Below are 27,349 nucleotides of genomic sequence, written 5' to 3' on the forward strand. Positions count from 1 at the left end.
GAATCAAGGGATAACAAGGACAGAGAAGCATGTCCTTACCCAAAAAGCAAATTCGACTTCGGGGCGAATTATCAGAAGGACGAGAAGCACGGTCAGACAATGGGAGGCGAGCGGGTTCTGATCTGAGAAAATCTCAGAAGGGCCGTATCTAAGTCAAGCCCACCGCTCAAGCCAGTCGATCTACAGACCAGGTCGAGAGGCGAGTTCGAGGACTTGCTCAGCCTTGAGATTCAACGATTTGAGGCGATCGAGTCAAGCTTGAGCCTCGAAGTTGAGTACATTTTCTGAATCTTTTCATTTGTGCCTGAATATGGCAAATGCTACCATCGTAAGTCATAAGTCATGGTCCCCCAAAACTAAAGCCTCCTTGGTATGTACACGAGGTCGAAACCTGCATTCAAGAGGCCTCTTCTTCACCAGTTGTATATACGGTTAGGCCAAATTAATTTGTCGAGTCATCAGCGGCCAATTGCTGACTGTACGCGATATCCTGCGTCGTATAGTTGTTGAGTCTCAGCTCCAGCTCCTCGTCAGAAACGTCGTCGCGTGCCCACAAGGGGTTTGTTGCGACCAGGTCTCTCTTCTTGATCGACATGTCTGTGCTGCTGGTCACAGAGTCGCAGCCCATATATTGGAAATAGTCTGTTGGATTTTGACAATTAGTGAGTGCAATATGATGACCGGTTGATAAGAGTGAGACCTGTATACTGTCGTTCCGAGATACGGATCACGACTCCAGACAGTCACACTCGGGCTGTAGCCACTTACGCAAATGAGCGTCGCCATCCAGGCCAAATGTTCCTGCATTACAATTCGTGTTTGCATAGCCCAGACAGATGTCGATTTCATCAATAGTATAGTCGACATCAGTGGCAGGCCCAGAGGCGAGCCAGTATTCGGGACTGGTGTGGAAGTAGCCAAACAAGATGGGTGGCAGGCGAGGGACGGGATCATCGTAGTGCGTTGCCCGGTACTCGGCGCCAGCTTGGTCGGTGACGAACTTGACAAGTGCGAGGTTACCGACTCGGGGCGAGCCATATGTGTAGAGATCACAGGCGTAGCTATTTAAGAATAATTAGATTCCATATGTTTTGCCACGGGATCTGACTCGTCACTTACCCCATGTTCCTGAACTCAATAGCCGCAAGCGTGCCTACCGCACCCCCGAGGGAGTGACCTGTGACAACGAGTGTGTAGCCAGGGTATGCCTCCATAGCGGTCTTTACAAAGGCCAAGGTGTATTCCGAGATTGACTCCCAGGCAATCTTGAACCCGCTGTGAACCGCACAGCCAGTTGTGTAGTCGCATGAGGTCTGAACGAAGGTGAGGTCTGCTATCCAGTTGCGCAGTCCCGATGAGCCACGGAAAGCGACAACAACCTCCTTCCTGACACTGTCGACTGCGACATAGCCCTCCATCCCAAAGATAGTGGTATTCGGGAGAGAACCGACGACTGTAGCGCCGTTTGCCATGACCTCCGGGCACCCGTCCGTACATGTCACCAGAGTGCCGGCAGCATTGTCGCTATTGCAATATGTAGACGCAGAGTACTCGGCGTAATATTGCATGTTCTCGTATATCGTTGTCGTCAAAGCGGAAGCGTCTATATTTTGACTGGGTTAGGGCGAGGACACCATGGGAGACGTGATAGACAACCGCGACTTACCATCTCGAGGTCCTAGACCTCTTGCCGGAGCAAGAGGAGATGCCACAGCCAAGGCGGCTGCGCATGACAGAGAGGACGCGACGGAGATCCTCATCTTGCCTTAGAAGTATGCACAAAGTGAAATTGATGAAGATCTTGCGGGCGAGGAGTCAAGACGGCCAGGACTCGTACTCTCAAGACAACACGACACCGAGCAGAGCCTCTAGACCCCGAGGAGCACCATGGAAGCTAGGCATTCCTTCTTATAGAGATCCTGTGCCCTCGTGAGCTCTAGGAGCGGGGGCTGGAGATCCATTCTTGTTGGGGGCCAGGCCACGGAGGAAGATGTGGTGCCTGGCGATCCGACCCCGGCGCGATGCGGCGTTGTGGTGTCCCACACACACTCCCAACATCCGGACAAAGTCTTCACTTCGGAGATGCATGGGCCCATGAGCAACGAAAGCCACGAACCAACTCAAAGAGGGCAGAAGGTGCGGAAAAGGCGCAGGGACAGGGATGGCAATGGGGAAAGAGTAGCACTACTGATGCGCATGGCGATGGATGACTCGGCTACCAGAGGCACTTGGACAGGCGATCTGGTTTCCCCAGAGCTTGTGCCCAATCGCGGACTGGGCCATCTGCTGGATCATCGTCGCGTGACGGATGAATCTGCGTGTTGCGGATCGACACGGTGCCGAGGACTGGCCTATTGTGGACCGCGGTGCGGCATCCAACCCCAAGTGCATGAGCTCAGCTTCACTCAGCAACCAGCCATCAGCATTGGCGTGCATGAAGTAATGAAATAACAGGCTGAATGGGTTGCCATCCCTTGCAGCAGACAGGGCAAGATCGACAGGCAGACAGACATTGAATTGCGTGCGCGTTGTGGTTGCGTGCCCCCGTGACCTCGACGTCAACGTCGGCCTCGATGGCAGCCGCCAGCAATGCTCCCCAGGCCAGCCAGGACCGTACCTGTTGGTTCGTCTGGAAGGAGAAGTTTTGGCGGCGCGGAACCCTGTCACCATGTGCAGTGCGATGGTGCAAGCGCGACCAACACCCAGGACCACGGGTGGAGAGCATGGATTTTGCTCAAGGTTCCAGGTTCAAGGTGCAAGGATAATGGAGCACTGCGACTGGCCCACGGCAGTTGAAGCCCAAAAGTACGGGGGATGCATGCTCTCTCGGTCTCTGTGCTCGCGGCACTAAGCAACCAACGCCCCGCAGCGATAACGTCGTGCGTTTATTTCTTTCTGTGTGGCCTGGTAGTCAGTCTGGTCTGGCTCGATTTGAGTCCCGCGGCAGCCCATGGAAACTCAACAAATTCCCATCGGACCTCAAGGCGGGGCGGATGGGACGAACGGAGATCACCCAAGCTTTCGTACCCGAGCGCTACATCCACAGCTTAATAAAGTGCAAGGCACCTGTCAGAGTTCAACCTTCTTTCTCAGCTCTCGTGTGTCGTCACTTGGCAGAAGCCACTTTCGACCATTGGATCTGAAGCGGGAAGGCGGCGGATCACCGTTGCATCTGAATCTGCATCTGCATCTGCATCTGCATCTGCACCGGCGCCTGATGATGAGCTGTCAGTTGCTACTAAAAGTGCAAGTGCAAGTGAAGAACAGGAATAAGAGCATGATGGAGAAGGGGGAAGTCTGTCTAGCTTCTGCTCTAGCTGGGCGCAAACCAGGTCATGCATGGATACGCCAGGGTCGAAATTGGGATGAACACGCACCATTCAAACTAAAGTCCCAGCTAGACTAAGCCACGTCCAGGAACAGACATATTCGTCAATCATCATCCTCGGGCCGCCCGTTGTGGTAGCTCTCAGCTCTCAGGGAAAATAACGGATAATACGGGCCCCATCTGTGTGCTGTGCATCTGGCAATCTGCCACCTGCAAGCCTTACCGTATTCCTCCCGGTTACACAGAGACAAATTGTGCATGACAGCTGTCGGCCGAGCGGACCACCACTCAGGCTGCCTGACCAGCCAGGGGTTGTCTGCGAGATGCCGTCAACCGCCCATCATTGACAGCCCCGCCAACTTGTCCCTCCCTCCCTCGACTGCTGCCGCGCCTATTTGCTCACGGCTTGTCGCATCGATACTGCATGTCGGCCATGCCCATCACATCCGCGTCTGACACCGCCGATATGTCCAAGCCTCGGCGCCTCCCCGCATTGGGAAGGACATCAATTGGGCTCAGTCCCCTCCAGCCACGACCTGGACGACGAGCACTGTCGCCGTCCCGCGGCCTCCTCGTTATTTGGAAGCAGCCCACCATAACCCACCATGGCAGCCCCGTCGGCCTTCTATTCCCCCGGAATGAGCCTCGAGCCCGCATCTTCATGAACGCCTGAAGTTCAATTAGTCTCCAGTAAACCCTGTCAAGTGTGGCACGCGACGATAGCACACCCAGGGTTTTCTGGTATTTCTTCCCCACGCTCTGGTGGCTCCGAGATCTAGTACTGCGTAGTGCGGAGGATTGCCCTCGTTTGAACTCGCGATACAACCTTGTTCGTGGATCACCCAAGGAGGTGAGTCAGGCCCGCCCTCTTTTCGGGCTACGATTGCGACGGGCGAGCAGCCGCTCTACACCGTACGCAGAACATCCTCCTCCCGGACCGTAGACTCGGTCCTTATCAGAACACTCACACACACACGATCATTCCCAACACACCTTAGCCCCAAGACTCTCCTCCGAGACGCCTGGGGCTCTGAGAGGCCCGCTCACCGCTCGAGGACACTGCAGTTGCATTTTACCAGTGCTGAGCGGCTACCGGCATGCCAGCTCGGATGCGAAGGATGGTGCTTTTTATCAACCACCACACTGGACCATGAATCATGCAGGACGCTTTGGCATCCAAGTGATGTGCGCTTCGACAAGGGGCGTACGCGGTACGACTACGGGTCCACGCGGGCAGAGTGGAATACGCATGCGCGATCCCCCTCTGCCCCTCTCGGTACTCGGGAGGAACAGGCGATAGGAGCAGGAGGCTATAGCACAGCTGACCTACCAGCACCATCCAATTTTCCTGTTCCGTCAAGCTCCCGTCCACTTAGACTGTGTGTTCATTTCGTCTATACTTGTTCGAAATTCTGATGGACCCCAAGCGCTTGGCTACCCAGTATAATGGACCACATCGGGCCTAGATTCACTTGTCTCCTGTCCAGAACCATATGTTCAGGACCCATATCACCATCCCTGAGCGGGCATGGTGGTCCTCGGATCCCGACGTCACTTTCTCAAGTGAATAATAAATATAAATGGCCTCTCGGCCGAATCGCAATGGCAGTAAGCGAGGGATGCCTCCCTTGCGTCTTCCCACGCTGTGCCATTCCCTCCGGCTCGAGCAACGGTAGGTTGAGACCAACAGTCATCTCTTCTTTGCTGCAAGCGTGATGGCACCTATCAATGTCTCCTTGTCCTCTGGGCTCGTAGTGACGAGTCTGCTCACCGGACTGTCCCAGGGCGCGGCCATTGGCAAGCGTGACGATGTCCCTGCTGGCTATGTTGCGGCTCCTTATTATCCAGCCCCTTACACGGGTTGGATACCAAGCTGGAGCGAAAGTGTCCAGAAAGCCAAAGCCTTGGTCGACACTATGACTCTGGCTGAGAAGGCCAACATTACAGCTGGAACCGGTATCTTTATGGGTAAGTCGTCCTCACCGCAGATGCCTCTCCATCATTCAGAATAACTGACATTACACAGAGTAAGTGTACCGAAGACAGAAGCACCAGAAGATTCGAGCTGACCATACAGTGTTTGCGTTGGAATGACAGGAAGTGCGCCACGAGTGGGCTTCCCCCAGCTGTGCCTCCAGGATTCGGCTTTGGGTGTGCGCAGCACAGATAATGTTACGGCGTTTCCTGCCGGCATAACGACTGGCGCGACTTGGGATAAGAACCTGATTTACCAGCGTGGTGTGGCTCTCGGTGAGGAGTTCCGAGGTAAAGGTGCCAACATCTACCTTGGTCCTACCGTTGGTCCTCTCGGCCGGAAACCCCGTGACGGACGCAGCTGGGAGGGCTTTGGGGCCGATCCCGTGTTGGAAGCAGTTGGCGCAAAATATACGATTCAAGGGTGAGTTTTACAGACTCAGAGCCGATCCTACTCTCGATGTCCATGGACCATGTTTGGCTGACTGCTATATTCTTGCAGTGTTCAAGAACAAGGTGTTATGGCGACCATCAAGCATCTTGTCGGAAACGAGCAAGAGATGTGGCGCATGTATAACCCTTTTCAGCCTGCCTACAGTGCCAACATTGGTTAGTTCTAATCACTCCTCGATACGTAGCCTCCAAGCTCACTTTTATAGATGACCGGACTATGCATGAGCTCTATCTGTGGCCATTTGCCGAGGGTATTCGAGCCGGGGCCTCGTCGGTCATGGGTGCTTATAACGCCGTGAATGGCTCTGCAGCCACTCAGAACAGCTACCTGAACAACAATCTGCTCAAGGATGAGCTTGGATTCCAAGGATTCCTCATGTCAGACTGGTTGGCGCAAATATCCGGAGTCCCCTCAGCCCTCGCGGGGTTGGACATGGCCATGCCTGGAGACACAATGGTCCCTCTGCTCGGAACATCATACTGGATGTACGAGATGAGCCGAGCTGTTCTGAACGGCTCTATGCCCGTGGACAGACTTGATGACGCAGCTACAAGAATCGTCGCGGCCTGGTATCACCTGGGACAGGACGCCGACTACCCGGAGCCGAACTTCAGTTCATACACAACCACAGCAACCGGGCCCCTTCACCCTGGCGCACTATTCAGCCCATCTGGTGTCGTCAACCAGTTTGTTGACGTGCGAGCTAACCATGCCACCGTCGCTCGACAAGTCGCCCAGGACGCAATCGCTCTCCTGAAGAACGACGGCGATCTCCTCCCGCTCTCCAAGTCCACAACTCTGTCGCTCTTCGGCACGGATCAGGCCGTCAATCCGGACGGGGCGAACGCTTGCTCTGACCGGAGCTGCAACAAGGGAACTTTAGGAATGGGGTGGGGCAGTGGCACCGCTAACTATGAGACCTTCGACGACCCGCTGACCGCCATCCGAGCCAACGCTGCCAACGTGACTTCCTACAACACCGATTCCTTCCCCAGCATCCCTACACCGGGTGCCGACGACGTTGCTATTGTGTTCATCACTTCAGACGCTGGCGAGAACTCCATCACTGTCGAGGGCAACGCTGGAGACCGGAGCAGCTCCGGGTTGGCCGCATGGCACAACGGCGACAAGTTGGTCCAGGATGCCGCGGCAAAATACAGCAACGTAGTCGTTGTTGTTCACACTGTTGGTCCTATTGTCATGGAACCATGGATTGAGTTGGCCTCTGTCAAGGCCGTTCTCGTCGCTCACTTGCCTGGCCAGGAGGCTGGAGAGTCCTTGACCAACGTCTTGTTCGGAAGCGTCTCCCCCAGTGGGCATCTGCCATATACTATTCCTAAGGCAGAAAGTGATTACCCGGCGAGTGTGAGCCTGACGGGATTTGCAGTCGGCCAGATCCAGGATACCTATACCGAGGGACTGTAAGTCGGCGTCACTGGCCCCTCTCATTCGAACAACTGACCGCTAACTGCTTATAGCTACATTGACTACAAATATCTCAATTCTGCGGGTACGAAGCCGCGATTCGCCTTCGGCCATGGGCTCTCGTATACAAACTTCACGTACACGGACGCGACGATCACCAAGGTGACCCAGCTCACCAGCGTCCCACCCGCGCGGTCGGCTAAGTCTGGACTACCTGATTACAACACGACAATCCCGGTCGCATCGGAAGCATACCAGCCCTCTGGTTTCTCAACAGTCTGGCGATACCTCTACCCCTGGCTGTCCGAATCAGACGCCAACTCTGCAGCCGCCACCGGAGCCGCGGTCGAGAGCGGAGAAAACGCCGGCTACCCCTACCCAGACGGGTACTCGAGCACTCAAAAGCCAGGCCCGGCCGCGGGTGGCGGCCTGGGCGGTAACGATGCCCTTTGGGACACGGCGTACACCATCAGCGTGACAGTGACCAACACCGGCGCTCGCAACTTCTCCGGCAAGGCCGTCGCGCAGGCGTACGTGCAGTTCCCCGACAACAGCGGCTACGACTCGCCCATCGTCCAGCTCAGGGACTTTGAGAAGACGGATACCATCGCCCCGGGTGCCAGCCAGGTGGTTACGCTGACGCTCACGCGGAAGGACGTCAGCGTATGGGATGTCGTGCAGCAGAATTGGGTGGTCCCTGTCGTCGACGGAGCGTACAAGATCTGGATCGGCGAGTCGAGCGATGCGCTGTTCCTGGCTTGTGATGCGAGCACGCTGAAGTGCTCGGAGGGATTGACGGCTCCAGTATGATTACCAGCGTTTTAATATTGCAATAATCTTTGCGAGATTGTTGGATGTACACAGATATCTTAGGCGATATCTGCTACTTGTAATGTACACCGTGTAATGTCTTCTAGCGCGCACAATTCTATTACGAAGTATATGATGAGTCTCCTACGAACGTGAACGGCTGTTAAGCCTCCCGAGCACCCAAACAGCGTGAGCACCGGTCTGTGCTTGGTGACGCCGTCCTAAGACTTGTTTCGCAATTTATTTCACGTGTAGTCCCACAGCAGTCGCCTAGCAATATGAGTTCGATGCACCAGGTGATTGACATGGTATTGGTAACAATTGTGTACACGGAGCAGTCTTTTTCGCTCCCACGACATCTACCTGACTGTCCCGGCGATGCTAGTTGAGCTCCTGCCATGCTCTATGCTTCCAGGAAGGAGCTCTCATGCAGGGAATCGAGTGCCCCAGAATGACCCAGGCACCTGTGACTACCTCTAGAAGATGCCAGCGCGTACACACCCTCGTCCGCAAATACGTGCCCCTTTGAGAACCGGGCCAGGTGGGTGTCCTAGATTTGTGACCACCAGCCATGCCAGCTGCTGAACCGGCTCACCGGCCCAACTGAAATGCCCCCACCCCCCTCAAGCACTCAGCATCTTCCTCCCCTTGGTCTTCCTCCTCTGCAGCATCTTCCGCCCGCTCCTGGTGCGCACGCGGCTCAGGAACCCGTGCCTGCGCATGCGGATCAGCCGCGACGGCCGGTTCATGTTCATGTACCGCCGGGGCCCGCAGCGGATCTGCGAGCCGACGCCGGCGAGCGCCGGGTGTGATGTGATGGCAGCCCGGGGCACGACGTCCGCCGTTGCTCCTACTGCGTCTGTCGTTGCTGTTGTGGTGGGTGTGAAGGCGCTGGGCGCGAGGAGACCGGCGGCGGGCCTCCGTGCGAAGAGGCTAGGCTGTGCGGACAGGCCTGGGCGCAGGGCTGGGAGGGACGAGAAGGACCTGGGAGTGACCGTTTTGTCAGTCAAGCTGCGCGCTGGGGAGGGGGAGCGTCATTGAGCGAACCTCGTCAAGGTCGGTTGTCGTGCGACGTCGCGGACAGCTGCGCGAAGCGCAGACTGGGCGAAGAGCCGCGACATTGTCACAGTCCTCCAATGGATGGGTAGGCCAGAAGGCTGGCTGGACTGGTAAGCTGCTGTCTCGCGAGAGTACCCAGAATTGTCGTGTAGGCTTTCACAAGGCCGTCACTCTTCCGCGTGTCTTGGGTTCCTGATCCAACGGCTCGATGATGCTTCAGTGAATATTCGCCGTGCCAAATTCTACGTATCTAGGTAGGGTTAGGGTGCAAACCACACACCCTCCTCCCCCCAAGCGCCAAACACAGTGGCTTCCGGCACCTGGGCTCACCCTTGAAGACATTGTTTTGAGCAGGTGTATAATGAATGCTTTTTTTGTCTTGCGGCCTTTGATGCGAGTTTATCACCAAACATATCGGAACTAGAACTGTGCATTTTCAACAGCATATATTTCACTACTTCTTTCTGGATTTCTAGATACTAGCTACCCTGAACCTCGTCTATCACAATTCATCTCTGCCAGTCGCCTTAGCGACACCGTCTTTCTCATCTACAACCGCGACCTTAGTTGTTGGTTGCCAATTGAGCGCCTTGAGTCTCTCCGACAGAATTGGGTGCGAGAAGTGGTAGCTCGCAAACATCGGGTCCGCATCCATGGTGCTCAGGTTTTGGATCTGTAGCTTGATGAGCGACTTGGCGAGTTCCGCAGAGTATCCAAGATCGCACGCGAAGGCGTCAGCTTGGAACTCATATCGACGGCTCAGAACGTTCATGCCCAGCTTGATGAACACATCCATGGGGGCCAAGACATCAGAGAAGAGGATGAAGCCAACGATGATGGGCTTCACAGCGTTGAATCCAAAGTCGGCGTAAAGGGACTGGTTGTTGATGAACACAGAGAACAGTGAGAAGATGTAGAAGAAGTGGAACTATCACTGTCAGCCTCAAATTGTCTTTTAATCAGGGACGGATGCCTTCAAGTTCTTACCTGAGAAATGCCAAACAGTCTCGTAGTGTGACCTAGACTCCAGTGGCCTAACTCATGCGCCAGGACAGCGACAACCTCTTGAGTTTCGCTCTTTTCAATCAGGGTATCATAGATAACAATGTGCTTCTTCCAAGGCATGCCAAAGAAATATGCGTTGCTGTGAGCACTCCGCTTACTGCCATCAATGACGTACAGCTCGTTGAGAGGGAACTTCAGCTTGGCGGCGAGAGCCTCGACCCCAGTCTTCAATTTTCCGGGTTCCAAGGGAGTGAGCTTGTTGAACAGGGGCATAATGACGATTGGCCAGATAGTGATCATGACAACCTGCAGGCCAGCGCCAAACATCCATAGGTAGTAGAAGAACTTGTCGCCCGTCTTCTGGATGATGGCGAGGAATGCAGCGAGGATGGGAGGCGTCAGGACGACAGTCAGACCCAGTGACTTGATCAGATCAGTGACGAAGAGCTGGGGAGTCTGTTTGTTGAACCCAAACTTCTCTTCCAAGACAAACGTATTGTAGACCGAGGCCGGCAGGGACAAAAGCTGGTGGATTACCGTGAAGGCCAGTACGAAAGCGATCGAGTGGGAGATTTCACCGGAGAAACGAGCAGGCGCGAATCGAAGGAGCAGGTCACCAGTCCATGACCAGATCTTGGGGAGGACGTCGAAGTGGATGAATGCGATGTTCGTGACCTGGCCCCAGATACCGTTGACGAGTTGAAACTTGGCTTTGGCGCGTCCGTATGCTTGACTCTTGTCGTATGTCTCCTGCGATATCTCGTGTTCCAGAACCTTTGGTGGCTTTGTCTTCTTCAAGACCTGGTATTGACGAAGTGAGAGGAAGCCCTCGAAGAGATATTGCGCAACCGAAAAGCCGATGATCAGCTTCTTCCAGGGGAAGAGAGGCCGGTCCAGGAATCTGGCCAGGCGCTGGGGAACAATACGTTAGCGTGCTGTAAGTGCAGTGGGCGTGGAATACCATACTTGTAAGAAATCCATCGCGAATCACTTTGCGCAGATGTCGCAAAGGTTGGAAGAATAGGGAAAAGTCTCAGTCACGTCCACATCCCACGTATACGGGGCTGTCGGACGGGTGTGTGTGGAAGGAAGAAAGAAAGAGTGACGCAGAGCCGCGAGGGAACAGAAGTACGGTTTAATTGCTTAGGTGGGCTGCGAGGACAAGCTGTTCCTCGGGTCAGTCGCTGACTGTGAAGCTCCCAGGCTACATAGGTACCTTGGTACCTATTCTTGGCCCCAGCCCGGGTGCCCCGTGCGTCTCGGGCTGTTTCATTGGGCCGAGGGCTGCCCAAGGTGGACCTGGCGTTCTCTGTTCTCGATTCCTCGAGTGCAAGCACCACAAATTGCATCCCGAATGGCCTTCTTGAATCGCCACGTTATTTATGATTATATTCCCATATAGACGTCAATCAACACTATTCTCAGTTTCGTTGCGTTCCGGGAAACCCTCCACCACAGATAGCCTCTCATCGTCATCGTCATCGTCATTGTCATCGTCATCTTCATCTTCATCCTCATCCTCATCCTCATCCCAAAAGTAGTCCCCCAAGGATATTCCGCTGCCTTCACTGCCACTATCACTTTCACTGTCAATGAGGGGGATGAGCCCAGCCTCACGCTGACGGCGACGCATGTCTTCCTCAGCCTGGCGTGTAGACTCCACATCCTCCGCTTCGCTGCATTTTACGTGGCATCTTACGTACCGTTCAAAGTACTTTTGCACGACCTCCTCCGTGAGTGGGAGCTCGTCTGGGTAATCTCTGCCATTGTTCCGGCAGTAGCAATTGATGGAAGCCCTCATATCATTTTCCCAGACTCCAACCATGGACAAGTCCCACGTTTCCCATCGCATCTCGTCTGTTGTGTCTTCTGGCCGGCCTGCCAGGGTGCCACAAATGCATACATCTTCCAAGTCCAAGTTGTTGCGGATGTCTGGCAGCAGCTTCTTCCATGAGGTTTCACCCAGGTCAATTTCTGACAGACAGAGACCTTGAAGGGTATCTTTGTGCAGTTCCAAAAGTTGCATCAGCGAGTGTCTATCGCACTCAACCTTGCAAAGCTCCAGATAGGTTAAATTTGGCCAATGATGACTTGGATCAATGACATCCTTGAGCAAGGCTGGACAAGCCTGCATACCCAGGTCGCCATGGAATACGACGCGAAGGGTATCGAGCTTTTTCATAGTCTTCAGCACACCCCTTAATTTGCCTCGTTCCATAGACTGGCGGCACTTTTCAGTATCTCCTAAGATATCATTGCCATTTTCGTCCAAATCCAAGCAAAGTTCGAGCTCAAGTTGCACCGCGTTGAGTACGGGTTGGAACAAGCGGGCTAGCTCCGTTGGGCTCTTGTCGAAAAACCTCCAGTCCAATGTACCTGCGCATAGACTGTCGACTGAGTGATTGTTGTGTACCAGCGCTTCAAGTATGACTTCAAGGTGCCTGACACCCTCAGGTCGTGGCCATTGGGTGGGCGGCGGAACAGTACCCAGAAACGGCGACAGCTTCCCATGCGCGCAGCCTTCATAAAATACGTTGCCCGACGACATTATCACTTGCTTCAAGCCCGTAAACTTCGCCACCGTGTCTTTGAGACATGCGAGATCCGTCATGCCATCTCTGATACGATCTTGCGCATCGACCATGAGCTTATACTTCTCGTACTCAACCTCCATCGTCCGATCGTCAACAGGGTCAGCTCGCAGGAAACCCTCTCCGAATGTCAGCCGATCGACCTTGACCGATGTTTCGTGGTGTCTTGTGAATTCTTCAAGTGGCACGGCAGGGCTTTCGTATGCCCGTGTGAAATAAGTGAGGGACTTGACGTTGGGTGCCAGGACGCCATTGCCAGCAATACTTCTAAGTCGCGAGAGATCATCCTCGTTCATATGAAATGTGACAATTGGAAGGATGTGCGCCCCCGCGATGTCTGCAAAGAATCTGCTGGCTAGTCGCAGCTGTTTTGCGTCCTCGATGCTGAGATAACTGGCAACCATGTGCCAGAGCTCCGGTGACAGGGAATGCATCTTGCTCACGGTGAGATGCAGGCTTGCAGCTTCAAAATGAAGTGACACGTCTTGAAATCCGCAAGACAATGCATGCAAATAATGTAATGAAAGTGGGATGGAGTTGAGACGCCCAGAAGCAGTCCAGTCAAATCTTTAGGTCGACAAGGAGTCGCGTCACTGGGTGTGGCGCGTGTCGTGGCTTACAGGGTGGAGGCAGGCCGGAGCTCCTTTCTACATACGGAAAGATATCTGTTATAAACCAGCATAGAAAACACCTTTACCCGAGTGAACGTTTGTTCAGCCAAGACTATCCCCTGACATAGATTATTATGAGTCTATTCGAGTTGAATGTGAAGAAGTAATTGATTCGTAGTTTATCTACCTGTTGATGTTGATAGAATTTTGGAAAATCATGACTTTGGGAGGACTGCCTGAAGAGCAGCTCCTTTTCGATAAAGGACACCACTCAAGACAAAAGAAACATAAAAAACACGTGCCTTATTCATTTTGGAAGCTATTGGAGCAGGCAAATTCACATGTACAACAGTCGTCAGACTAATTAGAACTGTGACACGAGTACGTACTTAGGGAAGTGCCGTCCGCAGCAGCATCGACTCATTTACCAGCTGTCCAGCTATAAATCCAGAGACAGTTACAATGAGAGTAAGTAAGTGTCGAACAAGAAGAATGCGGCAGAGCTTTGCAGGTCCAATATTCAACGACCCCGAGTCACACGAGGACTGGGTTACAGCAGGCAACCGGAGTTCCTTGCACGTTCACCCTGGCGATGATTAGAGAGAGTCCTCCGTGGAAGCCTGAGCCTCCTGATTGCTTCTCCCGAGGTCACTCATGTGTTCAAGGGTTCGCCTTCCGCGGGATTCGGAGATTGGCCTTGACTCTCTCAAGAAGCTGGTCCCTTGTGTCACCGTCTTGTGGATGGAGGTCTCGCTATTCACAGTCAATGAACAGGGTCGTAGCAGTGATACGAGGGATACACTTACTGCAGCCAGCCATCTCCTCATTTCTTCTCTCGTCCACGTCTCGGGTTCACCTTTTGGATCTTCTGATTGGGGAAACATGTCCCCGCCCCAGATTGACCAGACTCCGACAGCTGTGATCAAGCCGGTGAAGGCTATGCAGATGGCGCTTGTCAGTATCTTCCGACTCATGTATGTTCAGGACGCATGGTAAGGTCGTAGCACTCGAGGCTCGACTCAGCTTACCCAAGAACATATTCTGGAAATTGTCAGCTGATATGGTTCCCTGAGGCCCGCGGCATGAGCAACGTGGACTGACCTTGGACTTCATCGCGTTATCTAGTGGAGTTGGCATTTTGATTTTTCACTGAAAGAAAGTCTCTGGGTATATCAGATGATAACGGTGGTGAGTAGCAACTGCGGATGGTGATGAAATGGGTGCGTATCGATAGGCGTGTAAGTGATATGGAAGGTGCCGCGATGCAGCGTGGTGAAACTTAGATTTATAGGACGCGCTCTGTGGGCCAGACCGACTGTAGGATTACAGAAACATGTAATGGACACCTGTACTTATCTTTCAGTTTCAACTTTGAACCTTGGAGAGCCTACGAGTGAACAGCAAGTGATGATCGTGAAAGCAGCGAAAGAGGTGTAGAGGTGACGAAGCTCTTCCAGTTCGGGAACTGCGCCACGTCAGCCACAATGGAGGTCGCTCCTGCCCACCTGGCGGAGGCTACCTTGGCCGAGGTGGGTTAGTTTGGAGTCAAGGTACTTGGGTACATGCGCAAAGAGCCCGACCCCCCCTCCGTCGATTTTGCACGCTGGTACCCCTGTTCGCCTTTCCGCACACATTTTGCAAAATTCCACTCCAGCTCACCTTAACACCCGACGCGACGACAACTCTCAATCCCGGACAGCCCTCCAAGTAATCACTGTCAAAAAATCAGTCAAAATGGCCCAGGAGATCAGCGACATCAAGAAGGTATAGATTGAGATCCCGTGGGAGGTGCTGTTTTTCAATGCGGCTAACAAATGTCAAAAACAGTTCATCGAGGTCTGCCGGCGGAAGGATGCCTCCTGTATGTTCCGATCGCAATCGACGAAAGAAACTTGAGCAAATGGAAGAAAACAGCACTCTAACAATTCTCGAATTACTCCAGCCGCCCGGATCAAGAAGAACAAGAAGACCTCTTTGATCAAGTTCAAGGTCCGATGCTCCAAGCACCTGTACACGCTGGCCCTGAAGGACGCCGAGAAGGCCGAGAAGCTCAAGCAATCGCTGCCCCCTAGTACGACTCTCCCAGCACATACGATCACGAGGACAGCAACAGGCTAACACACCGAATACAGACCTGCAGATCAAGGAGGTGACCAAGCGTGAGAAGAAGGTCAAGTCCGCATAAGTTCGCTGTTTAGGTCCGGGAGCGACGGGTTGAGCGAAGGGATTCGAGGAAGCAAAAGTCGATGGCGTCTGAAACAAGGCATCAAGGGCCATCTCGTCCGGGTCTGGACGAAAGGGATTCATTACTGGGCGTCTAGGGATACCTTGCAAATTGAAGCTCACCAAAGCCACACATTGGAGGCTGTCTGAAGTCACCTCTTCGTTGAACCGGTTCAATATTGAGATGAGAGTGATGCGGTACCAGTTGAACGAATCGACACACATTGACCACAGGATCAGCGTATAACAATCCCATAGCTCCTCGCCAAACACCATCTACACGACTCTCCGATAATGTCGAACCTCGGAACCGGTGGCAAACCCCAATAACTCTCTGTACTTCGCAAAGCTCTCGTGCTCGGCGAATTGCCCATGCTTCTCGACACTCGGCCATCCGCTGATAACGACAAACTCGAGATCCCGCGACACATCCTCGACACCTATCCTCCACGATCCCCTGACCGCAAATGGTTCCGCGAAGCACTCAAGGAGCCCTCTGACCTCTTGGAACTTTCTCGAGAACTCATCTCTGCGATCGGTAGCCACGAAATGACGACCAACACTAATGACAGGGCTATCTAGGAGTGGAATGGTGCTCCGCATCTCATCTTCGCAACTCTCCGCTGCAGAAGTAATCACATCCGCCTGGAGATACCATAGGTCACCCTTTGGCTTCCCGCCATCCATGGCCAGATGTGGCACGATGAGACCCAGCACACGTGCGTGCTCTTCACTTGTGATCCACACTCCGTGCGCCCCGATGTCTTTCCATTTCGCGGCCATCATGATGACGGATGGGTTCTCGACCTGCTCGAAGAGCCAGGTCCCCTCGAAGTTGAGGTCAGGCTTAGATGAGGCCCAAGTGTTGATGACTTCATTGTCTTTGGTAAAGATGTTTCTGAGGGCATCAAGGGGTGACGAAGGGGAGCATTCGATGATGCCTATCTCGGTGATAGCCATTGACGAGTGAGTAAGGTGATTGTGGAGTTGGCCTGCCTCAAGTGAGCAGCTGATTGATTGGGTAATTGGTACACCGAAATTCTGTGTGGAGTTGAGAGAGTTGTTCCTGTAGATATGTACCAGCGGCTGGCTGTTTGCCCGTATTAGATCGCCGGCTGTTTACGGGTCAGCACGGTGCTAGATCACCGTCAAGTCCGATTAGGAGGAAAGAAATAGCATCATCTGACAAGTGCCATCACTCGGAATGCGAATGTAGACCCGAGACTTAGTAATTTCAATCGGAACCTCACGGGTTCTCGTCTTTGCTTACAATCATTTATCAAGCAATCACGCACCTAGGAGTGAGAAGGGCATCTCACGGTTAGGGAGACTCAGGTAGGTCAGAGTTAGCTCTGTTCGATGGTGCCGGTGAAGCGTGCTTTCCATTGCCCAGACACTCCAGCAAGTAACCGATGGATTGGGATTTGATTGAGCGAATACAACATGTCGAGTTGTAACCCAACATGTCTTGAACTGTGATTCACTCCACAGTACCGTCTACGGACGGTGGTAAGCATGCAATAAAGGCAGGCTCAAGTGCTTGGATGCTCAAGATTTTGAAATTCCCATTATTGTCCTGCAAAAATCTGCCCGCTTGCTCATGCGCTCGTCTAATAAAATTAGTGTACTGTCATAGGTGAACAGATAATGTACACAGCTAAGATAGAAGCCACGATAAATATTATACGTCTTCAGCCCAGTCGCTTTACTGGACGCCTGACATGAACTTAAAATCGTTGAGGCACGTTGTTTAGCTGACAGTTGCCTGTGTCAGCGCTCCGAACACCCTGGACTTAGTGCGACTCTACCCTCCAGAACTTCCATCCTTCCCTCTCGCCTGCACCCCCGTGGACCCCAACAAGCTTTTCAACTCCCTCGTTGCCCTCGACATTGAGGAACATGTCCAGGTCGATCTCCATGCCGCCATCCTCATCCTCGTCCATGCCGTTCTTGATAACCGCGGGGAAGAGGACGCCGACACCATCACCACCCAGTGTTGTCTCAAATTTCTCGTATCCCTCCTCTTCTAACTGCCCCTCCAGTCGCTCGAGCTTCTCACGTGGAGTATCGGGCCGTAAAAGTGTGATTGAGCAGCCCCCACCACCAGCTCCTGTCAATTTTGTCCAGCCAATATCTTCGTGGTCGACCAAGGCGCGTATCCTCTCTAGTCTCGGGTGTGAGACGCCGAGTGACAACAGCTGCCCGTGGTTGACAGTCATCAGCTCGCCGAGCTTGCGCAGACTCTCCAAGTCCTTGCTTTCGAAGTCGTCCTCTTCTATCAGACCTTCTGCTGTCTTCGTAATCTTGTCAATGGTGTCCAGAATGCCGCCAACGAGCTTGGGGTGCGTGTCTTTGAGCTTTGCGACCTTTGCCACCTCATGCGCCGTGGAGCGCGACTGCTTGGTGTTCACCAGCAGCAGGGGCAGCTCCGGGAAGTCCCACAGCGGTCGCACAGACGGCGCCTTGCTGTAGTCTGTCCGCTGGAACACAACTGCCTTTCCTTGCGTGGACACTGTGTTGTCGACGCCAGATGGGTTCCCGTGAATGGCCATTTCACCCACGAATGCCCACCTGTTGATCCTCTCTACTTGTAGACGAGCTTCCTCTTCGGGCTGATCAGGGTGCGGCCCGGAGAGGGCTCGTAATTGTAGGAGCAGAGCAGCGGCGAGACATACTGCAATTGAGCCGCTGCTTCCAAGACCAGCGCCAATTGGTATGGTAGATCGTAGTGTGTATGAGCAGCCAGGGAACGATTGGTTGCCCAGAGAGAGGAAAATGTAGAGGAATGCAAGCGCAGAATTTCGGTGGATCTTGCGCACAGCGTCGTCCTTATCAGGGGAGATATCGGTCAAGTGAGGCTGGATCGCAGCAATCAGGTCGGGGTCGAGACTGGTGACGAGGTCGTAGTAGTACTTCTTCTTGGACGGGTGCGAGAATGTGGACCACGGCAGTTCGTCGATGTCCCACGTGTGCGACATGTCCACGTCGGGGAAGATCAAGGACACGGTGCGTTTCGATTTCGACAACGTCGTGACCAAGAGATATGAGCGGAGAGAAGTGGCTGCAGCGATGGCCGCCTAGTAGACATGAATGGTCAGCGGTGGACACACGATGACTCTGCGCGCACGGCGCATTAACATCCAGATCAGGCTCAAGCGCTCACCTTTCCGTGGACAACAGCATGCTCGCCGAAAACAATGACCTTGCCGGGAGCGGAGACCATGAAGGCTGGCATCATTGGGCTGGACAGCTTGCGGGACGCCTTCTTGAGGTGCGCCTTGTTGCCGTTGCCGTTGGTTTGAGGCTGGACCACGCCATTGCCGTTGCCGTTGTGAGTGCCATTGGTAGACGCCATGGCTGTAAATTGATGTTTTGTCGAGCTCTCGCAATGCACCTCGCGGGCGATTGAGCAAGACTTGAGGCCGGCTGGGTGGCCTTGACCGATCTGGACGTGTAGGGTAGGTGGACCGTCGACGTGGATGTGGATCTCGAACGTTGTGGAGAGTAGTGTTGTTCGGTGGGTATAGAAAAGCCAAAGTTGAGTCGGGGTCCTTGAACGTGGGTCGAGGCGTCAAGATCTAGATAGATAGATGGTTCGAGCCTGGGGGAACTCCGAACCGTTGGTCGAAAAGGGAAATTGAGGGAGAGAAGGGACGAGACCAAACATCATAGCCGGATGGCAGTGCCAGTGCAATGCGTTGGGCTTCCCGTCCTCGATTCAAGCCATGGTGGTGGGAGCGTTGACAGCCCCCCGGTCTGCGTACACGGAGGAGCTGTAAATTAGACAATTACCTATCCAGGCCATCTCCGACTTACTCGGGGTCTGCCATTGTTGGGAAGGCCGTGGCACAGCAGGAGACTAGGCGGCCGTTGACATCGACAGGGGTTGTCATCGTCTTCACCGTAACTTTCATTGGCTCTTTGATGCTATACAATTCATCGCCTCAGCCTTGCTCCCTCGTCCGTTCACTTCTTCCTCTCTCCTAGCCTAAATTTTTGTCGTCGCGCAGCAATTCCCGACCGTATGCAGTGCTGCGTCAATACCAGTCTGTGACTGGACGGGCGAGGAGTACATGTGCTGCGTACCCTTATAGTGCCGGCTAGATATGCAGCTTGGACGCAGGGACCAGCACAGCAGCGCAGCTCCATTTGGAGGAGACAGGAGAATTTCTTGGCGCCAGCAAGTCAGCCATACCAGTTCTGCAGTACCAGTTTGGCCTGTGCGAACATCACAGCAGGCGTGTCGTTGTCGTCATGAGACTAGGCTACTGAACATAGCCTGGCTGCACGAACTATGCTGCTCGGAGGCAGTGAACGAGCTTTATGCTTTGAGTCTCCGAGACACACACACGGCTCAAGCTTTCCAATGACAGTCCATGTGCCTGGCAAGACATCCTGGCAACATCGTGTTCCTGGGCTCCGATTTGAGGAACAGCCAGCGGGCACTGTCTGGCTCGGATGTGGCCGCTGAGGTATGTTCCATCACAGACTGCCTTCGTCGAGCCCGTGAGGAATGAATGCCCTATTGCCCCTGCATATCGTTGTCACCTCCTGGTCGCCTAGTACTGCGGTAGAAATGCGACGCTCTCCGATTCTTCCTCAACAGAAATTGTCACCGCAGAGAAGCTTCCATGCCCTCCTCTGCATATTCTCTCCCATCGTGAGTTGGGTTATCATGGCAAATATATGCCTACGTGGGTGAGGATCTGCGAGCTTCTCCGCGACACTCAGAGCAAGTCCATAAGCCGGGGAAGTCCAGATTTGGGAACTTCGCCGCTGGCTCGGCTCCTACTGCATATGACATACGGTCAGAGAGACACGCACGTATCGAGCTTTCGAACACTCAATGTTTGTGCAGTTCACAAAGGTCGGTGGCGCAGAACCGGCAAACTCTGGGAAATGATGGCGTTGAGTATGGGATTGTTCTTTGATATTGTTCAGTCCAAGTGACCCTGCCTGAGGCCCACCCCGCACCTTGAGAAGTCGCCGTTGCAGGGAGTGAGCTTGATAGTGGGGGAGCTTTGCTTGCAGTCAACCTTCCTCCGACGAGCCACAACTCGAGTTCTCGACCTTTTTCTACGAGCAAACATGCCACCCAAATCAAAGGCCGTACCGAAACAAAAGGAACAAGAATGTGAGAAAATCTTCTTATCCCTTGCCGTCGGTTCTGCATCTGGATCAACTACAGTCCCACCTCGCTAGGACTCCTCCTCTTCGCGTCTTACTGACAGCTCCGCCGAACAGCGACACCTGTGGACAGCGAGCCTCCTAAGACTGTTTACGCCCGTAGCTCTCATATCTACGACCAAGGCCATCCATACGCCCCCAAACTCGCTTCCGGAGGACCCAGTGGCCTCTCCTCTTCTGAACGGACCCTCTGGGCCAACGCACATTTCGCCCGTACACCTGCTGTCCTCAAACGCCTAGGCAACAAGGCTCAACGAGACGTTTGGAAGTGCGTCAACGAAGCTGGCGGGCTTCCATTAAGAGCAGTCAAGCCTATTCGTCCCGTCGCTACTGGCGGAGCTTCTGCACCTCAGGTCGGTACTGGAGGAAGTCCGATTGCACAGCCGGGCTTCGCCTGGGGCAGGGACAGGTTCGGTGGGGACCTGGGAGACTCGACATCCGAGCAACTCGACAAGAGGACTGAGAGGGCGTTGCAGCTTTCGGCATTGGAGATACAACATAGCGCTTTCTTGGAGAAGAAGGAACGGGAGAAGGGAAGGTGGGTCGATCCGAAGAACAACGAGGCTGTCGCTGTGTCGGCAGACGAGGTCGAGGAAGAGAAGCTGCGAAGAAGGGAGATTTCGAGGCTCAGGATGGAACTATACGGCGAACGAACGGGGGAATATGGGACGGATCCTGCGTGGGATGACATCGTACCTATGCCCATCGAGGAGGCTGAGGGTGCCTTGGCCGCTATTGCCTATCCTGAAGACTATGCTGAAGGTTCAACTACCCTTCTCGCGAATATGCCGAAAACGTGCTAACAAGAAATAGCTGTCTCCTACCTTCGAGCCGTGATGGCCAAAAAGGAATACTCCCCACGCTCCCTGCGACTGACGGAGCACATCATCTCCATGAATCCAGCCCATTATACCGTGTGGCTTTTCCGCTTCTCGATCGTGCAAGGCATGAAGACCCCTATTCCAGAGGAGATTGAATGGCTTAATCAGGTGTCCCTGGAAAACCTGAAGAATTATCAAATCTGGCACCACAGGAGGCTCCTGATGGACCACTACTACCCGTCGATCGAATCCAGCCCCGAGGAGAAGGCGAAACTGGCCAAATCCGAGCAGGAGTTCCTCGCGCAGATCCTGGCCGAAGACACCAAGAACTACCATGTCTGGTCGTACAGGCAATACCTCGTGCCCAAAATCGGTCTTTTCGGAGAGGCGGAGCTTGAGGCTGCCGAGGCTCTGATCGACGAGGATGTGCGCAACAACTCTGCTTGGTCGCATCGTTTCTTCATCGTCTTCTCTGACCCTGCAAATGCCACCCCCGGCAGCCTGTCCACGGAGCATGATCCCAAGATTTCTGCGGACATTATTGATCGCGAGGTCAAGTACGCAGAGGAGAAAATCCTGCTAGCGCCGCAGAACCAGAGCCCATGGAACTATATCCGTGGCGTACTGGTTAAGGGCGGCCGCAAGGTGGGCTCATTGCAGGGGCTCGTGGAGCGGTTCGTCAGCGACATTGGGGTCGAGGGAAGCGAGAAGGTCACCAGCTCGCACGCCTTGGAGCTTTTGGCTGATATCTACGCCGAGAAGGGGGAGAATGACAAGGCGGACCTGTGTCTGAAGCGCTTGGGCGAGAAGTGGGATCGCATAAGATTTGGATACTGGGAGTGGAAGAGAGCATCGCTCAAGAGCAACTAAGGGAGTGCATCGATCTACCCCGGGACGATGGGTCGGGCCTACGATTTAACAAGCATTTCAAAAGCGGCCCTCTTGGCCGCATGGGATTATGACACGATATGAAACACAAAATTTTCAAGATTCAAAGGGTTCTCAGAGGTTGTGAAAATTTGTTGAATTTTCTAGGCATAAGGCCAATGAATTCGGTTGGTGGTGATTCTCATGCTGCGCCCGTCCTAAGGTCTCGGTGACTACCATATATCCATCCATCCATCAGTAGGATGCCGACCAATAATCTGTGACCGCATTTGGTGAATTGGCAGGATACGTGATTGCATCGACAGGATAAACTCAAGTCCAAATGCCCGACAACGCCAAGCCTTTTATTGCCGCTGTCGTGCTGTGCCATCCATCGTCCATGCTTTCACCAGCCGACTCGCACAGAATGCCTCCGTGATGCTCCAACTCTGCCAATGACTGGCACTCTGCGCGGATTGTGAGGCTTCTTGCCGTCAAATTTCCCTCAAAGAAAGCCATCCTCGTTTTGTAGATTGACAACTGGCGTCCTCTTGCTTCTTCAGGTCGAGTTAAGTCGTGTCAGCCTTCTTCCTCCTCAGACCACTTGATACACGGTCCTTGCCAAGTCTTGCTCAAGAGCTCACGGTGCTGCCGAAGCGCCTCGCGTGCTAGATTGACCTCGTGTCGGTCCCTACCACATGCGCGTTCGCCCGTTGCCTGAACTGCGTCGGGAGTAAAGGGGAAAGACATCCGCGGACGCGCGGCCGAGCTGATCGTAGCTTCTGTCTCTCCTGCGGACGCCTGGTGCGTACATGCTGCCGAATAATCCATCTTCCTTCCTGTACATGGCGCCGCCCTAGAGCGTCCTGTAGTTCTGCGAGGAGATGAGGAATCTCTTGCCGTTGCGCGGCGCGTTGCGGCCCCTCACGTCCCAGTTGGGCACCAGCACGAAGACCTCGTGGAACCGCTTGTGCTGCGTGTCGGCCCCGCTTCCAAGGTGGACGACGCCCATGACCGTGACGAGCATGGAGATGCGCCCGCCGCTCTTGTCGGGCCCCTTGCTGAGGATGCCTTCCGGGCAGCCGAGGCCGTAGTCGTTGTTGAGGACCTGGGTGTCGTGGCTGGCGACCTCGTAGCGCACCTTGGTCGTGCCGGACCTGGTGTTGTGGTCGCCGTTGGTCTTGTTGACGCCTCGCTGCGCGTCGAGCAGCGCCTCGTACTCGGTTGGGTTGGCTAGGTGCGCGCCGTTGATCGTGACATCGGCGGTGACGCCTGCGTTGGCGTATTTGGATGATGAGTTTACGTAGTAGGACGCAAGGGAGCGGTGGTCGTTGAGGTCCTGGTAGTACCAGCTCACGAAGCTGTCAGCTCCCTGGCTGGAGACCTTGACCTCTGTTTCTTGGTTGGGGTACGCCATCGAGAATGAATTCGACGAGTGGGAGCGTGGTGGTCGTGCCGAGATCTCTGGAACGTGGTAGGACGGTTTTCTCGTGTTGGTGACGTTGTTGAATTATGGTATCAAGTTTGCGCCGCACGATTGTGGTCGGTGAATGGATGAGAGGTTTTGAAGGGTTGGGCAAGTTCTATGAAGTTCGCTATTTACCTTTAAGAGGCTGGACAGTGCGGCGCATTGTCAAGGATCGCCTTGGGACAGCTGCCTGGTGAGAGGATGGCAGCCTTGGTCCCAACCCACAGTTATCGGTTATCTAATTGGCACATTGCTTATCGATTAAGCTCTGCCTGTAACTTTCACTTTCACTCTCATAGCGCGCCATGTCAGAACCCCTGTGGACTGATCCGAGCTTGCATACCCGTCTATGGACTCAGGGCAGGCATGCGATGAACACAGATGGATCGAATATTCCTACGTTCTGCTGGTCGGCTTAGGAGTCTGCAGTCAGCTTCTTTACGGAGGCCTGACTGGGTGTGTTCCTCGTGTCGCCACAATGTTCTCCGGTCCACAAGAGCTCGCGCGTATGCCACCAAGCATGCCTCACAAACGGCAACAGAGGCGACGGAGCCGGTCAGCCATGCCGAACCAAAGCCATATTATGTGACAACACCGATTTTTTACGTCAATGCTTCACCGCACATCGGCCACATGTATACCATGGTCCTGGCTGATGTACTGAAAAGATGGCACAAGCTCAAAGGTCGACAGTCTCTCCTCCTTACCGGCACAGACGAGCATGGGATGAAAGTCCAACAGGCCGCAGAGTTCAATGATACTCCCCCTAAGGAGTGGTGCGACATTCAAGCTGAGAAGTTCAAGCAACTGGCAGCTAAGACAAACCTTGCAAACGATTTCTTCATTCGGACAACCGACGAGGATCACAAGGAGGCTGTCCGGCATTTTTGGTTCTTGCTCAAGGAGAAGGGGCTTATTTACGAGTCAAAGCATGAAGGCTGGTACTGTGTGAGCGACGAAACCTTCTATCCTGAATCCATGCTCGGCAGGAAGGTCGACCCGCTGACCGGCGAGGTGTCGCTGGCGTCTGTTGAGAGCGGAAACTCGGTGGAATGGACCGAAGAGAAAAACTACCACTTTCGAATGACCGCTTTGAAGGACCAGCTTCTCGAATTCTACCAGCAAAACCCCGACTTCATCGTTCCGAGGTCACGCATGCGGGAGGTCGTGCATTGGGTTCAACACAACTTAGAGGATCTCTCAATATCGCGACCATCCAACCGATTGAGCTGGGGCATTCGTGTGCCAGGTGACGACAGCCAGACCATCTATGTCTGGGTAGATGCTCTCATCAATTACATGACCAAAGCTGGCTTTCCGAACTGGGTACCGGGCAGAGAGACGGACGGTGGATGGCCGGCCGACGTGCATGTCATAGGGAAGGACATAGTACGGTTTCATGGCGTGTACTGGCCTGCCCTCCTGCTGGCCGTTGGCATAAGTCCACCCAAAAAGCTCCTGAGCCATGCACACTGGACCATGAACGGCAGAAAGATGTCCAAGTCTCTAGGAAATGTCGTCAATCCTTACTATGCCATCGACCGGTGGGGTGTTGATACGATGAGGCTCTTCATGATGCTGGACGGCGGGATCGAAAATGATGCAGACTACGATAATGGGATCATCGTACAAAGATACAAGAAAGTGTTGGCGGGAACCTTTGGCAACCTCTTGAGCCGAGTCACGCGGAGTAAGGCTTGGAACGTGAGGGCAAGCGTGCAGGCCGCACTGCTGCTCACGAGCTCCCTCCAGGAGTCGAAAGTGGACGAGCGGTTTGTAGCGTTGTTCAAAGCCCAAACGGCCCGCGTTGATACACTCTACCGTCAAATGGACAAGTTTATGGAGAGCCCGGATCCCAGACGGGCTCTTATGGCGCTCGTTGAAGTCGCTTTCGAAGTGAGTCAAGCCATGCTTGCATCCTTGCCTATGTTGCAGATCCAGAGGGACTAACAAACGCAACAGGGAAACAGGTTCATAACTGAGATGGCGCCCTGGGCCATTTCAAGGGAGATGAAAGAAAAGAGCCAGGAAGAACAGGTGAGGTTGAATGCACTATTGGAGCAAACAATCTACATCATGGCCGAGACCCTTCGTAACATGGGCATCCTGCTGCAGCCGTATATGCCCGGGAAAGCGCAGCATATGCTTGACGTGCTGGGTGTTCCGGAGGAAAAGAGAACCTTTGAATATTGCGGCTTTGGGAAGGATCTTGATTATGGACAGCCCATGAGGTCACCCGGTAAGAGCGCTCATGAGAGCTTGTTCCCTCCGCTCGACGTGGAGGATTGAAGCCTCCCGAAGCCACCAGGATGGTGTTACGGTAGTGGAAATAAGGTGCATGGGATGTTTGAGTAATTAGTCGGCTTGTGTTGTATATAAATGTAGTAATATGTGTACCACGAGGTGGCTAAAGAAGTCGCTGTGCCAAAGAAATGCCGTTGTTGTTGGGTGTAGTGCAGTTTTATTTGCTCCCGCCGCCAACCGGCCAAAATTCTGATGGGGCCGCGTACAAGCTGCTGTCAACACAATTGAATTTTCGCCTCTCAGCCACATCTTTGATTATCCCTTACCGCCTCACGAATCAGTATGAGAATCAATGAAAACATTGGTAAATGACATGGCCTCCTTTCATGCGCCTCACAACAAAAGTGTCTAAACTAAGACATTGGTGACAGCAATCTCCAATCCCGGCCGCGTGCTCCTCGTCCCGTACGATCGCCACCATGTCCCGCGGTATCATGTTTGGATGAGTGATCCTGTGAGCCTTGTCTGCTCGGTGTATTATACGGCAACGTCTGACTATGCGGCCAGGCCATACAAGAGGCGACAGCTTCGGACCCGCTGACTATGGAGGAAGAATATGAGAATCAACAATCATGGCGTGAGTCTCACGACAAACTGACGTTCATCCTCTGCAAGTCAGTCGCCATCAACGACGCTCCAGAGCCATATGTTGTGGCAGGCGAGGTGGACAGCCCCGACAAAATGATTGGGGACATAAACTTCTTTCTGTACCCTGATGAGGACGACGAGGCGGTCACAGGAGGTGCAAACCCTACCTACTGCGTCGGGGAGATCGATATCATGATTGCATCTCAAAATGACCGCGGCAAAGGCCTAGGCAAGGCCGCGGTGTCAACATTCATGCACTACATCTGGTCGAACCGGACGGCTATCCTGCGCGAGTACCAGGCCACGGCGCCGCCTGAGCTCAAGTTCCTGATGGCCAAGATCAAGGCAACGAACACGCACAGCATCGCCCTCTTCAAGAGCCTGGGCTTCGAGCAGGAGGGCGATGTCAATTACTTTGGAGAGGTGAAATTGGTGTTGCACGACCTCCATTGCCTAGCAACACCCTCTGATGGATACCAGGTGGTGGAATTTAGACGGCCCGTCAGTTGATCTAGTCTTCCAGCCAAAAGTGTCATAACGTCGCTCTCGATAGGTGGTGGACCCTCTGAAGTAGCAGCGAGCCCTTGCAGCCGCATGTTCAGCGGCTAGGAAATCGAACATATGAGATCTCGCT

The 27,349-nt window shown here is 53.9% G+C and overlaps 10 protein-coding genes across 10 annotated transcripts; 4 read left to right on the forward strand and 6 right to left on the reverse strand.

Annotated features, from left to right (window-relative positions):
• Positions 1 to 442: 442 nt before the first annotated feature.
• On the reverse strand, positions 443 to 1,760 carry J7T55_003590 (uncharacterized protein; the record flags this gene model as incomplete). The annotated part of the gene is made up of 4 exons (XM_053143629.1): positions 443 to 642; positions 769 to 1,061; positions 1,120 to 1,603; positions 1,667 to 1,760. The coding sequence occupies 4 exons, from the start codon at positions 1,758 to 1,760 to the stop codon at positions 443 to 445; spliced, it is 1,071 nt and encodes a 356-aa protein (XP_052993839.1).
• Positions 1,761 to 5,043: 3,283 nt separating this feature from the next.
• On the forward strand, positions 5,044 to 7,991 carry J7T55_003591 (beta-glucosidase 1; the record flags this gene model as incomplete). Its single annotated transcript, XM_053143630.1, has 5 exons — positions 5,044 to 5,296; positions 5,426 to 5,726; positions 5,805 to 5,911; positions 5,962 to 7,177; positions 7,235 to 7,991. The coding sequence occupies 5 exons, from the start codon at positions 5,044 to 5,046 to the stop codon at positions 7,989 to 7,991; spliced, it is 2,634 nt and encodes an 877-aa protein (XP_052993840.1).
• A 623-nt stretch (positions 7,992 to 8,614) lies between these two features.
• J7T55_003592 (caax prenyl protease 1) lies at positions 8,615 to 9,112 on the reverse strand (the record flags this gene model as incomplete). Its single annotated transcript, XM_053143631.1, has 2 exons — positions 8,615 to 8,975; positions 9,039 to 9,112. The coding sequence occupies 2 exons, from the start codon at positions 9,110 to 9,112 to the stop codon at positions 8,615 to 8,617; spliced, it is 435 nt and encodes a 144-aa protein (XP_052993841.1).
• A 440-nt stretch (positions 9,113 to 9,552) lies between these two features.
• On the reverse strand, positions 9,553 to 13,080 carry J7T55_003593 (caax prenyl protease 1; the record flags this gene model as incomplete). Its single annotated transcript, XM_053143632.1, has 4 exons — positions 9,553 to 9,978; positions 10,038 to 10,967; positions 11,470 to 11,641; positions 11,759 to 13,080. 4 exons carry the CDS (start codon positions 13,078 to 13,080, stop codon positions 9,553 to 9,555), a joined length of 2,850 nt encoding a protein of 949 aa, XP_052993842.1.
• Positions 13,081 to 13,917: 837 nt separating this feature from the next.
• Positions 13,918 to 14,394, reverse strand: J7T55_003594 (uncharacterized protein; the record flags this gene model as incomplete). Its single annotated transcript, XM_053143634.1, has 4 exons — positions 13,918 to 14,010; positions 14,064 to 14,194; positions 14,286 to 14,298; positions 14,359 to 14,394. 4 exons carry the CDS (start codon positions 14,392 to 14,394, stop codon positions 13,918 to 13,920), a joined length of 273 nt encoding a protein of 90 aa, XP_052993843.1.
• Positions 14,395 to 14,741: 347 nt separating this feature from the next.
• Positions 14,742 to 15,442, forward strand: J7T55_003595 (60s ribosomal protein l38; the record flags this gene model as incomplete). The annotated part of the gene is made up of 5 exons (XM_053143635.1): positions 14,742 to 14,790; positions 14,912 to 15,021; positions 15,085 to 15,118; positions 15,200 to 15,328; positions 15,390 to 15,442. The coding sequence occupies 5 exons, from the start codon at positions 14,742 to 14,744 to the stop codon at positions 15,440 to 15,442; spliced, it is 375 nt and encodes a 124-aa protein (XP_052993844.1).
• Positions 15,443 to 15,756: 314 nt separating this feature from the next.
• J7T55_003596 (uncharacterized protein) lies at positions 15,757 to 18,835 on the reverse strand (the record flags this gene model as incomplete). The annotated part of the gene is made up of 4 exons (XM_053143636.1): positions 15,757 to 16,595; positions 16,751 to 16,775; positions 17,289 to 18,557; positions 18,644 to 18,835. 4 exons carry the CDS (start codon positions 18,833 to 18,835, stop codon positions 15,757 to 15,759), a joined length of 2,325 nt encoding a protein of 774 aa, XP_052993845.1.
• A 1,733-nt stretch (positions 18,836 to 20,568) lies between these two features.
• J7T55_003597 (uncharacterized protein) lies at positions 20,569 to 22,358 on the forward strand (the record flags this gene model as incomplete). The annotated part of the gene is made up of 3 exons (XM_053143637.1): positions 20,569 to 20,614; positions 20,725 to 21,429; positions 21,481 to 22,358. The coding sequence occupies 3 exons, from the start codon at positions 20,569 to 20,571 to the stop codon at positions 22,356 to 22,358; spliced, it is 1,629 nt and encodes a 542-aa protein (XP_052993846.1).
• An 853-nt stretch (positions 22,359 to 23,211) lies between these two features.
• Positions 23,212 to 23,772, reverse strand: J7T55_003598 (nuclear transport factor 2 domain-containing protein; the record flags this gene model as incomplete). The annotated part of the gene is made up of 1 exon (XM_053143638.1): positions 23,212 to 23,772. One exon carries the CDS (start codon positions 23,770 to 23,772, stop codon positions 23,212 to 23,214), a length of 561 nt encoding a protein of 186 aa, XP_052993847.1.
• Positions 23,773 to 24,301: 529 nt separating this feature from the next.
• Positions 24,302 to 27,225, forward strand: J7T55_003599 (methionyl-tRNA synthetase; the record flags this gene model as incomplete). The annotated part of the gene is made up of 5 exons (XM_053143639.1): positions 24,302 to 24,329; positions 24,509 to 25,719; positions 25,786 to 26,062; positions 26,499 to 26,581; positions 26,635 to 27,225. The coding sequence occupies 5 exons, from the start codon at positions 24,302 to 24,304 to the stop codon at positions 27,223 to 27,225; spliced, it is 2,190 nt and encodes a 729-aa protein (XP_052993848.1).
• Between the last annotated feature and the right edge of the window lie 124 nt (positions 27,226 to 27,349).

The sequence above is a fragment of the Diaporthe amygdali genome (genome assembly GCF_026229845.1).
Source record: "Diaporthe amygdali strain CAA958 chromosome Unknown NODE_14_length_1008325_cov_65_372321, whole genome shotgun sequence".
NCBI lineage: Eukaryota > Fungi > Ascomycota > Sordariomycetes > Diaporthales > Diaporthaceae > Diaporthe > Diaporthe amygdali.